A 13510-nucleotide genomic window follows, 5' to 3' on the forward strand; every position below is an offset into this window, starting at 1 on the left:
ACAAACAAATCCTGTAAGGTGTTTTTTGTGAGCATTGTGAGCATGTGTGTGTTTCTCCTACCATTAGAACGCCTAGTGACCACCAGTCAGCACTCTGTGTGTGTCCTCTCCTGTTGACCACCTCAGGGGCCATATATTCCACAGTGCCACAAAAAGAGTATGCTTTTCTATCCTGGTCTACTGATTCTTTACTGAGCCCAAAGTCTGCAACGGGAGCATTAAATATATTAGTGCAACAAGTGCACACATAACTTTACACAACAATACCATCCCATAGTACACATACAACTAACCACACAACATTCCAAATACAACTTTAGACAATAGTTATATTAGTGCATCTCGAAAAATTTGAATATATTTGAAAAGTTACTTTATTTCAGTAATGTATTAAACACAGAGTGATCTATTTTAAGAGGTTATTTCTTTTCTTGTTGATGATTATGAAGCTTGCAGCCAATGAAAACCCAAAAATCAGTGTCTCTGACAATCAGAATATTATATAATAAGACCAATTGGTACTTTTGGCAGTGTGGGCAGTGTGCCAAATCCTGCTGGAAAATGCAGAGGGAAGCATGAAGTTTGGTGAGTCATGTCTGTCATCTGCTGGTGTTGATCCACTGGGTTTTATTATCAAGTCTAAAGTCAGTGCAGTTTTGTTTTCCCGCAAAATCTTACAGCACTTCATGCTTCCCTTTACTGACAACTTTTTATGGAGATGAGGATTTCATTTTCCAGCAGGACTTGGCACACTGCCCACACTGACAAAAGTAGTGTTTTCTTTGGCTGAAAGCCATTATCATCAAAACATAGATCACTCTGTGTGTAATACACCAATATAATATATGAATTTCACATTTAGAACTGAATTGAAAATAAAATTTGAACTTTTTAATGATATTCTATTTTTTTGGAGATGCACCAGTATGTATACACAGCATTTTCATGCAAGTAACTATGTAAATATTAGCAAATTAATGTCAATTGATAGCAAAAAAAAAGCAGTGCATACCTGTTAACTTGATATGTCCAGCTTCATCAAGCAAAATGCTGAAAATTAAAATCAGATTCTCCAATACAGGTACACAAATACAAGGATGCAATGAAAAAAGAAACAAAACACACAAATAAAAAAATCAGACAGGTTTTAAGGGTCGCAACAAACTGATTGACTGAGTAATCTGTAATGTTGATGATCTGAAACATATTTTAAAGATTATAATAATACTCAATTAAACACTTTGACAAGCTAAAGTAACCATTAACCCTGTTACACAGAAATACAGGAGCAAGAACCCTGATTCTACAGTTATTCTCTAATCAGAGGATTTAGAGTTGTGCTCCTTTACAGAAATACAGAAAGCCTAAATATTGAATTATATCACTTTATGATAGATAGACAGATCAGACAGACAGAGAGAAAGACAGATAAGACAGATGAGGAAGGGGATACTTTACTTTTCAGGCTTCAGGTCTCTGTAAACAATGCCTAGGTTGTGAAGGTGATCCAATGCAAGGGCCAGCTCTGCAAGGTAGAATTTCACATCCTCCTCTGTAAACATAACCTAGTAAGAACTGGACAGATTTACTCTCTGATCTTTGCACAAAACGAAGAGAAAACAAAAAGTCAACAACAGCATCTATGGTCACACAAACAAGAGAAAATAAGTTATTGTTATACAGATTACACAATAAACCACAACAACAACAACAACACAGCTCCAAAACAGAGATATTCAACATACATACACATAACATAGCATTCAAATGTGTCAGATAGATTTAAGCTATATTTAAGTAATAGTTGCAATGCATGATTCGTGATTGTTTACTAACAGAGATCATCTACCTCATGTGCTCCACTATGTAAAATTATATTGTGACACAGTGAACAAATGTGAGTGAGTACATGTCTATGCTAATTATTATATTAATCAATTTTTGGTTATAATAAAAAACAAAATATTAATAAAAAATGAGCACAGACACTCAGTCATTTTAACACATATAACAGGTACCACTTTAAAACAAGGCTCCTTTATAAAGCATTTATAAATAGGAGGCAGGCTATGTGGCATCTATGTATATATTTCTATGTCATGATCAGTACAGTGATGGCGGCGCTCGGAGCTGAAGCTAGCGTTATAGGATGTAGGTTTTTAATAAGCTTCTTGTGCACTTTTTAAGTTATTGTTGCCTTGTTTTAAATGTCTCCGGATTCTAGCGATGAGCGTAGAGCTATTTTGAGCCTGAATAACGGTGTAAAAAGCGATTTATCAGGGGCAAAATATGCCCAGAAGCACCTGTTGTAAATAGTGCTGGAAAAAACACAAAATTAGTGGATTTTGGAAAGCTGCAGGAGAGTGGAGGTGGGCTATTCAACAAAGGATAGTACTTTTCATCATGTTTTACTACAACAAAAGTAAATTTTACACTCCTTTAATGGTTATTAGTTAAAGTTGTAAATAATTTCTATTTCGTACACAACATGCCACTGTTGCCCTTTCTATTTATGTGTTGTAAATGCGTATTAATGGTTTATAACTGGTTTAGAGGTTATTACAAACCTTTTATAAAGGAGCCTTATTTTAAAGTGGTATCATACAGCATATTAAACTCCTTTCCTGCAATTCCTGTACTCCATACTCCAAGCGCTGATATAAACAAAAACTATATCCAAACGAAAAAGAAATGCAGGGCTCCAGACTAACACCGTCCCTCCAAACCGAAAATTATTTTAGGACGAACAATTGTTAGTTTGGGACGGCTGACAGAAACACCAGGATGGTTCTGGGATGGTTATGAAAAAAAATTAGACCTGAAAATGACTTTTAGTGTGGATCACACAACTTTGTGTATAACATGCTATCAGGCCCCGGGTACATAATCAGACTGACTTCATATCACGCTCTTTAATTAACGAATAAAACACGTTACTAGGGAAGCAAGGAAGGGGGGGGGGAATGGCTGCTGTAGCCACAGAACTGGTTCTAAACATGACTATGATAAACATGGTTCTTGAGCAAACCTGTGGCACCAACTAAAGAGTGCTCTCCATGGTGCTGAGTAAGGGTGGGAATCACAGGCAACCCAATATCTGATACACTGAATTACATCAGTATCATCCCTGACACAGATACTGGATCAGATCAGTCCCATCTCTACTGAAGCCCAAACCAATTGTCTTTTATAACAGGCTTATTATAAACACAACATCTTTGTTACAGCATTAATAACAAAGCTATGCTACACTATTTAAACCTTTTAACCATTGCTGACAAAGTAAATCAGAGCTATCACATCATCATAATGTGAACCACATGAGCGCACTACTAGAAAATGACAACAGTATCTACGGATTAAGCAGCAGCTAGTTAGTTAGTCATCCCTCCTCTTAGGCCTGGACAATAATTAGATATCGGTATTTATCGCGATAAAAAAAAAAACATTTATGTGGTATTTCGATTTGTATTATTTACATATTTACATCTATAATAATAATAATAAGCTTCTGTTGTAATTTAAAGTTATTTATATTGGTAATATATATATATATATAGGTTATAGGTTTATGTTTGAAAAGGATGTCATGTATTTGTTTGTATATGAAGTCTATATGCAAATAAAAGTGAGCACCGATTTATTTCGATTTTATTTATTTCTAAAGTATTATACATTTTTTGTAAAAGGAGTTTTCAAAGAATTACTTATTTCTTAGCAGTTTTTCTGAGGCCTTCAAACTATTTATAGCGATATTCAAATGATCTCTTATCGACCTAAATTAAGAAATATAATCACAATATACTTTTTGTCCATTTTGTCCAGCAATAACTCCTCCATATGTTTTAGCTGATCATTTTTATTTACAGATTTGCTAAATGAACAGTCAACTGAGCCAGTTGTTTACTTCACAAACTAAACAAGCCATTAGGGGTGGGCGATATGGCTCTAAAATAATATCACGATATTTCAGGGTATTTTTGCGATAACGATATACTTACAATAACAGATAACAGAAAAATAATTAATTAATTTCAGGAATATAGTATAAGAGTATAACAGAATAATCATAATGTGGCAAAATAAATAATATAGCATAAAATAATATAATGCAGCAAAAAATATTGCAGAATATTTAGCGCATGCATATAAACTGCAAACTAAAACAATTATACAATGAATACCCCTAAAGCTTCACAGTAAATAATAGACTACTTTTAAGACAGAACAGCCCTATTATCACGATATAGATTTTTAATATCACGATATTTCTGTGTCACGATATATTGTATACGATATAATATTGCCCACCCCTACAAGCCATGCACTGAAATCCTGTTAAACAGCAGCTGGATTTAGTCATTTGAAAGACTTCAGTACGGATAAAACTTCTTACAGCAGGAAAAGATAGAAATTTCTATCTCAGATGCATCCTCACAGTGATGGAGTACATGCACAGGCCTTAGAGGAAAGGAGCTTGATAGGCTAAATCACTGGCATTTACCAGAGAGCACGACTGGAGAAGAATGCTATTAAAGGTTAGAGCGGATGAAAAGAGGACGCTTACCTCTTTGGATAAGCGAGTAAATACATCTCCACCCCTGAGAAAATCCAAAATTAAATAGAGCTTCCCTTCTGTCTGAAAGGCTGCGAGTGAAAGACAAAAACAGTGTATGAGACAGGGGTACACATACACACACACACACGAACAAACACACATACACACACACCTATTCATATTCCATCAGTCACTCTTGCCATATGGTGAAGCACTAAATTATACACAAGTGAAGCCACACACAGGATGTGACTTGGCAAGCAAACATGGCGCTTCCAGCAAACAAAGTGCTGACCTTAAACAGACGACAGGAGCGGATTGAACAGAACGAGTAGAAACACACAGAATATGAAACAATCCTCCAGCTCAACATGAGAACTTGCATGAGACAAAAGAGCTGTATATAAGCATGGATATAAGAAATGGAACCATGAATGCAAAAAAATAAGAGTTTACCAAATTGAAAACCTCTGGAATATAATCAAGAGGAAGATTGATGATCACAAGCTGATCATCAAACCAAACTGAACTGCTCGAATTTTTGCACCAGGAGTAAAGGCATAAAGTTATCCAAAAGCAGTGTGAAAGACTGGTGGAGGATAACATAATGCCAAGATACATGAAAGCTGTAAATAAAAACCAGGGTTATTCCACTAAATATTGATCTCTGAACTCTTAAAACTTTATAATTATGTTTTGTGTTTTCATTGCATTATTTGAGGCCTGAAAGCTTGCCATTTCTCATTTTCTGCAATTAAATGCTCCAAATGATGATATTTTTGTTAGGAATTTGGGAGAAGCGTTGTCCGTAGTTTATAGAAAAAAACAACGATGTTTATTTTACTCAAACATAAACCTATAAATAGCAAAATCAGAGAAACTGATTCAGATACTGAAGCATCAAGCGTAACTCAGCCTTTTAACTATGTAGTAGAGTAACAATAATAAAAAAAAAAAAACTTCTGATTTATTCTTGGGGCCAATAAAAAATCCACCAACATAATTGGTGGAATTTGACACTGTGGATGAAAAAACAATGCTAAAAGCCAATTTAGCGTACAAAAGAATGTGGAAAACTGTTTCGTTTGTTATTAAAACAAATTAAGATGGGTGGAGCTACATGTCATACTGCAACCAGCCAGCAGAGGCACTAGACCTGTATAGGGTTCACTTTTGTGACGTTGTTCTGTCCATGCTTATATACAGTCACTGATATAAAGACAGAGCCATGGAGGAGGTCATGCTGAACTTACCATAGTGCAACTTTACAATGAAGGGATGATTCACTTCCACCAGAATATCCCGCTCCATCTTTGTGCGAACCCTGTCCCTCACTGCCAACAGGAGACAAAATCAGCCTCATCAAGCCCCGGTTTTGTTCCAAAAGGGCATCTGGCAAACATTAATGATGGAAGACTCTCATCAATGCTCCAATCCTGGGAGCATTGATGGCTGGGCTTCATGACTCACCTTTTAAAGATGCCTTTTTCAGGACTTTCATTGCATATAGCTGACCAGCATCCGGGCCCATTATCTTCCGCACCAGGAACACCTGAGACCAAGAAAATTGGGCTGATTATGTGAACGGCCTCTGAACGGCATGAATGCTGGACATGCTATTTGTGTTCTAAATAGAAAGACCTTTTCAGCATCTGTTCACAGGTTTACTGCTCCAGCTTTTATGACTCAACCGATCAGCTCATTGCCGGGCTCTACTTAGAGCAGAGCTCATGTTTTCAGCAATAATAAGCTGAACTGAATGGGTTTATAGACCTTAGTCACTTCGTCAGGTTAACTAAATAATAAATATACTATATGGACAAATGTTTGTGGACACCCCTTCTAATGAATGTATTTAGCTACACAGGTGTGCACACATTTTTTATCTAGTCCAAGCTCAAAAGTACTGCCAATACAATAGAACTTCGTAGAGCAGAACGCATTGACACCTTAACTAATGCAGATGATGAGTTAGAGGGGAATGCAGCATTATTAAAATGTGAAGCATTTCTGCAAGGATTACACATAAAATCTGATAAATTCTGACTATTATCGTATCTGCTTTACAGTTATAGTACAACACCATAACTAAAGAAGAAGAAACATTGACATTCAGGAAAAAGTATAAGAGTGAAAATACAAAGAAGAGGAAGAAGAAGAAATAGAAGAGGAATAAGAAGAGGAGGAAGAAGAAGAGGAAGAAGAAGAGGAAGAAGAAGAAGAGGAAGAAGAAGAAGAGGAAGAAGAAGAAGATGAAGAAGAGGAAGAAGAAGAAGAAGTGGAAGAAGAAGAAAAAGGAGAGGAAAAAGAAGAAGAAGAAGAGGAAGAAGAAGAAGAGGAAGTGGAAGAAGAAGAAGAAGTGGAAGAAGAATAATAAGAGGAGGAATAAGAAGAGGAAGAAGAAGAGGAGGAAGAAGAAGAAGAAAAAGGAGAGAAAAAAGAAGAAGAAGAGGAAGAAGAAGAGGAAGAAGAAGAGTAAAAGTAAGAAGAAGAAGAAAAAGAAGAAGAGGAAGAAGAGCAAGAAGAGGAAGAGCAAGAAGAGGAAGAAGAGGAAGAAGAAGAGGAAAAAGGAGAGGAAAAAGAAGAAGAGTAAAAGTAAGAAGAAGAAGAGGAAGAACAAGAGGAAGAAGAAAAAGAAGAAGAGGAAGAAGAAGAAAAAGAGGAAGAAAAAGAAGAGGAAGTAGAAGAGGAAGAAGAAGAGAAAGAAGAAGAAGACGAAGAAGAAGAGGAGGAAGAAGAAGAGGAAGAAGAAGAAGAGGAAAAAGAAGAAGAAGAGGAAAAAGAAGAAGAAGAGGAAAAAGACGAAGAAGAGGAAGAAGAAAAAGAAGAAGAAGAAGAAGAAACTGGCAGGGCCGCCACAGAAAAGGAAGTTCAAGAGTTACCTCTGTTGTACAGGATAAGTTAATTAAAGAAACCACAGGCTAACAGCTCTCCAGAAAAGAGCACCTAAATGCCTCTTCTCAGTGTATTTTGGTTTGTTTAACACTTTTAAGTTACTAATTTTAGTTTTAATATATAAAAAAAATATGATAAATGTTATTACTATGCCTTAAAGGTGTGTCCAGTTAAGATCACTGGAGGATCACAACAGGTAATTCTGAAAGACTTCAGAAAGAAGCCTAGAATATTAGCACAAAAATCGGCCCAAGGTTTGGATGCTATTAGTTTAACATCCAAACCTTGAAAAATGAACATCCAAAAAATTTATTAGTAACCAAAGCAGAAATGCAGGTAATCTCAGACAGATCGCTTACTTTCTCTTGGAACTGAAGATCAGTTTTCATCCCACATGTGGTTTGGTGACATACAGAATAATGACTTGATGATCAATATCATTACTGATAGCGTATCAGTATCAGTATCAATATCAATGAGTTATCGCTATTGATCTCACATCAGCAGAAAACGCTGGATTGGATTTCAAAGATTGATAATTGGCCCTGCTCTCTATAGATCTAGAACTTCACCATAACTCAGTGTAATGATAGCCAGTACAGAGATCTGGAAGCTGATGAAACAGAACTGTTCAGATAACCAGATAACCTTAATCTCTAAAAATGATGAGTAAATGCTTACTTTGAAAAGATAACTTTTTCAAATATCGTTAGGCTTTTAAATAAACCAATACCTTCTGTTTAAATCAATAAACAGATCTTATTGGCTTAAAAAGGGCTCACCTTTCCAAACGATCCTTGACCCAGAACTTTCAGCAGCTCGAACTGGGAAGGGTCGGCCTTCTCACAGCCCTCCTTCACATGGTGAGTGATGGGGATCTCCTTATAGGACCCTTCATCCTGTAAAGAAAAAAAATAAACTAATTTATATGATAGTTTATAGTAAACAATATGAGTTTATACACACACTTTGCATGTGGGCCCCTATAATCGGCCACTGCAATCAAAACTAAGCTTACTGTAAATAAATGGAAGTGCTTTACTCAACCAAATAAATATTTTTAGGCTAGATATGTGTAGATTAATAGGTATGAATATATATTTTATATGCACTTCCGGTTTCGAATTTGTTTCTCTGATTTCTCTGATTATGTTTGAGTAAAATGAACATTGATGTTTAATTCTATAAACTACAGGCAACGTTTCTCCCAAATTCCTAATAAAAACATTGTCATTTAGAGCTTTTATTTAGAGCAGAATATGAGAAATGGCTAAAATAACAAAAAAGATGCAGAGCTTTCAGACATATGAATACAAACAAGTTTAATCAAGTTTATTTAATCAATATTTGGTGGAATAACCCTGGTTTTTGATCACAGTTTTATTTTGTGCATCTTGGTATCATGTTCTCCTCCACCAGTCTTACACACTGCTTTTGGATAACTTTATGCTGCTTTACTCCTGGGGCAAAAATTCAAGCAGTTCAGTTTGGTGGTTTGATGGCTTGTGATCATCCATCTAACTCTTGATTATAATCCAGAGGTTTTAAATTTGTCAAATTTTCAAATCAAAGAAACTAAACTTTTCAGCATTGTTTATTATCGATTTACACGCTGCTATCCCATGTCTTTTGGCATGTGAGTGTAAAAGCTACTGCATTTAATAAACAGCCATTTAATAAACTGGCAGTGGTAAAGTAGCGCTACACAAATTAGCTCACGTTAGACGTTTGCATTCATTTGATGATAAACTGTCTCTTTTAGGAGGCATGCATTTCACACTTGAGCCAATGCACAAATGCATCTTTCACACTGATTGCTCGTGAAAACAGTCATCGCTGCACCTGCACGAATGTGTCATTCTTCATCTGGGAATGACGTTCTGTCCTCCCCCCCGTTAATACAAAGAGTGAGGACTCTGGACAAGCAGTCTGTGCAAGTCTGAATATAGATGTTAGGCAAACTAAGCCCCTGGAGGAAGGAGTGTGAATCAGTATTCCCTGCTGGCTGAATCCATTATAGCAGCCAACTTAATGGCATGCCTCGCGGAGAAGTGTGCCACAGTAATTAATTGGCTCCTCCGTGTCAGAGAACTTGTGGGCGAGGAAGCGAGGCAGGATGGGCCTCTCGGCGGACTTGACACAACCTGAGAGACTGAGATAAGTCCGGGCCGCCGGGGCGTAAGTGCGGACAAAAGTGCCTTTCACATCAGTGAGGCGAGGGGAGAAAAACAAAAATCCTGCCTGCATTATTAATAGGAGAGGGATTGTGCTGGCAAGGCCGGCCGCCACCAAGAGCGGCGAGGAATCAGCGCTGAAGAGAGGGCCTTTGCTTCCAAGAGCCGCTAATCAGCTTAACTGGATGGAGATCTGACCTACTGCTATTCCACACAGCATTAAACACACACACATAGACACACAGAGACACACAGAGACAAAACAACTCCTCTGAAGGGAGCTGGGGACATACGCATAGTTTTGCTAGGGCTTCCCGCAAAGCAGTAAAGTTGACTGCTTTAAAACTGAAAACATCCATATTAGGGGTGGGCGATATGGCTCTAAAATAATATCCCGATATTTCCGAGTATTTTTGCGTTAACGATATACTTGGCGATATAGGAAAACAGAAAAATATTTAATTCATTTCAGGAATATAGTATAAGAGTATAACAAAATAATCATAATGTGGCAAAATAAATAATATAGCATAAAATAATATAATGCAGCAAAAAATATTGCAGCATATTTAGTGCATGCATGTAAACTGCAAACTAAAACAATTATACAATAAATACACTTAAAGCTTCACAGTAAATAATAGACTACTTTTAAGACAGAACAGCCCTATTATCACAATATGGATTTTTAATATCACGATATTTCTGTCTCACGATATATTGTATACGATATAATATTGCCCACCCCTAGTCCATATTCCATATTCATCCAACTCATAATACAGTGAAATCAGTTGCATCACAGATCAACTGCAAGCCTCATTTAAGAGAGAAAGAGAGAGAGAGAGAGAGAGAGAGAGAGAGAGAGATGCACCAGTCAGCTGAGGGATTAGTACAGTACAAACACACTTCCGAACATGGAAGTGATGTCACTGAAAGCCCGCCCACACCGGCACACAACATGTCCATGATGACATCAAGTGAAAACCTGATTTAAATCAGTCTTCATTTTTAGAATTTTCCCCATATATGCGTACAGTTGTAACGTCTCGTGTTTTATCTGGCGAGAGTAGACCATCCTTTTTCGAGCACCGCCCTCTGGCTGGGGTGATCAGTTAAGCGTTAAGCTGGAGCTCAAGGGATGGCGCCCAGGAGTCGCACTGCGGGGAGTTTCTGTACAAATATAAGTCATTTTCTTCTGTATTTCCACTCACTGCTGCACGTGTTTATCAAACTAGTATATTTAACACTGTTTTAAGTTGTTTTCCAGGCATAACTTTTGCCTGTACTTGATTTAAAGTAGCTACCAAAGCTATCGTTAGCTTAGCGGGTTAGCCCTAGTCACCAGGGAAGCTAATCGGTACTTTGTAAAAGCACCGCATTGCACAAAGTGCATGAGGACCAAAACACAATGGGAGATGGGTAAATGGCTCACTTACACAGTGTCTCCAAAAGTGCCCGAACACAACAGATTACATATTTATTCACTAAATATCAGTTCTTTCCATGTTTAAACAACATCCAGACATTTAAATGCCTTTTAAAATCTAATATTCAGCTGTTTTTATTGTTTTTAGACAATGGACATGGCACAGATAATCGCTAACTAATCAACTAATCGAAAAAATAATCATCAGATTAGTCGACTACAAAAATAATCATCAATAGTAGCCCTACTGGTGTGCTAAACTAACCCCCGCAGTCGTACAGTGTCACAGGTTTACGGAATAACTGTTATACGGAATAACTGTAGATTAACCTGTAACTGAGTGATTTAATGCGATTTAATGTGTAAATCATGGAATTATAATAATGTTTTCCATGAAGCGCTGTTACTAATTCAGATTATTTTGTCCTCCAGACCTTGTGAATCAGAATTGAATCAAACTCGGAAATCAGTGATGATACCCACCCCTACTCATAACACAGTGAAATCAGTTGCATCATCACAACGGCAAGCCTTATTTAAAAGATAGAGAGAGAGATGCACCAGCCAGCTGAGGGATTAGTGCAAACACACTTGAAAACATGGAAGTGATGTCACTGAAAGCCCGCCCACACTGGCACACAACATGTCCATGATGACATCAAGTGAAAACCACCTCGCATCATAAGCTTGCATAAATACCCACACATATACACACACACATATACATACACACATAATTTTACTCACACAGTGCGTGTAGGACTCTCCCTCTTCCATTGGCTCATCCGTGATCTGATGCCCATTGACCTAGAGAAAGGCAAATCACAACATTAGCAATAAAACAACTGTTACTGTTAAATCCCTTGAAAAAAAAGCACTAAGAAATTAGGCATTTCTCTTCACACAACCATACTGTACCACTCTGTACACATAACTGACAGTTCCTGTTAAAGGAAGAGGACCACATATCTGAAACCACAGCCTTTCGCTTGTGTATAACTGTATAACTTCAGCATAAACGTAGTGTATACAAGGGTGTTAATATTTTTCCATTACATCAGTTTTTGAGGCAAAATCTACTGTGTAAAAAAACATATTGTTAAATTTTGTGCAATAACACCTTCGCAATGCAAGATTTCAGAGAAATATAAAAGTAATGCACTTTTAAAAGGCAACATTTACATTGCAAATATTTTTTTTGACAATATATATTACGATATTAAACATTGTCCGTGTACAGACTGATCAAGAGCTGAGTCAGCGCAGAGCACTCAAAACCCAAGGAAAACGACAAAACAACAGTAATCAGCCCTTTAATCAGGCATTTAAATGGCTTTTTAAAAGGTAAATAAGAACGTTTGTTTTTCTGGCATTAAAAGCGTGAATTCAGCTGTAACTGGAAATATCTGCGCTGCAAAACTGTGCTGGACTGAGGTGCACAGCTTTCCACACATGCTCATGTTTACAAGCACGTGCCCAACCATGTGGATGGAGGCCATGCGGTTACCTTGTTTACCTTGTTTACTCCTATGCTTCCCCTCCCCTTCATGCTTCACAGGCAGCAGCAGCCTGTCACTCACACAGACACAGAGACAGCGCTGTGTATCTACTTCTTGTGTCAAGAATCAAAACATTGCCACATTACGTGTTCGATTTAATTGCCTTAAGTGACATCACACGTCCTGCGATGTGACTACTGAGCATGCGCATATCGCGATGACAATGCTTAAATGATATATTGAGCAGCCCTACAATAAATGTGTAAATTGTAGCCAACTTTCCCCAAAAGCATCTTAAATTAGTTCATATTAGCAGGTGACAGAGCACCAAACAGTCAGTCATTTTTATCTAATTTATAGAAACAATAGCTGCTGCTTTTCCTTCACGCTGTGAAGCTCCATCCCATCCCATTTGATTGTAAATCAGTCACATGCACAGGAAGGGAGTCATCACACAGGTGAAGAGGCAGAATCCGGCACAACACCTGGAAAAAAAATCACCTCACAAAATTGACAGCACAGCCTCCAATGCACACCCTTCTACTGTCCAATCAATCAATGTGAAGTAGAGGGAGAGAGAGTCCACATAAGCGATGAAGAGGAATAGGAAGCAGCTAAATTCTTTTGTACATTCACTAAACTAAAGTCAAAAGAAACGTAAAAAACACATGAAACTTAGTTCAGACCTGGTCCAGACTTTCAGTTCTAAAAAAAAAAAAAAAAAACACTATGAGTGTTTTCATACCTTGTTTGCTCTGGACTTTTGACACTTTTAGTTTTGAAAGTTTCTGTGAACCACAGTCTATAGTCAACTAAACCCTGGTCAAGCGCAAAAAAACAGACTTTCAGGCTAGTATCAGGCAGCTGGAGCAGGCTAGTGTAACTCACTAAACGCTAAAAGAAGAAACAAAGCAGTGCTGTGCTTAAATTCTGATGTCTACTCTAATTGTAGATC

At 37.3% G+C, this 13510-nt stretch overlaps 1 protein-coding gene across 1 annotated transcript in view; it reads right to left on the reverse strand.

The window, feature by feature from the left end:
• The window catches only part of rps6kal (ribosomal protein S6 kinase a, like), a 38113-nt gene that overhangs the window by 18010 nt on the left and 6593 nt on the right, over positions 1-13510 (reverse strand). The window contains exons 2-9 of the mRNA XM_049484377.1: positions 11804-11863; positions 8236-8352; positions 6029-6110; positions 5812-5892; positions 4568-4647; positions 1459-1565; positions 1013-1050; positions 62-204 (exon numbers count right to left, since the gene is read on the reverse strand). Of these exons, the coding sequence (XP_049340334.1) occupies positions 62-204; positions 1013-1050; positions 1459-1565; positions 4568-4647; positions 5812-5892; positions 6029-6110; positions 8236-8352; positions 11804-11863 (708 nt within the window). The remainder of the gene's footprint in view (positions 1-61; positions 205-1012; positions 1051-1458; positions 1566-4567; positions 4648-5811; positions 5893-6028; positions 6111-8235; positions 8353-11803; positions 11864-13510) is intronic.

Source organism: Astyanax mexicanus, chromosome 10 (genome assembly GCF_023375975.1).
Source record: "Astyanax mexicanus isolate ESR-SI-001 chromosome 10, AstMex3_surface, whole genome shotgun sequence".
NCBI classification, from domain to species: Eukaryota; Metazoa; Chordata; class Actinopteri; order Characiformes; family Acestrorhamphidae; genus Astyanax; species Astyanax mexicanus.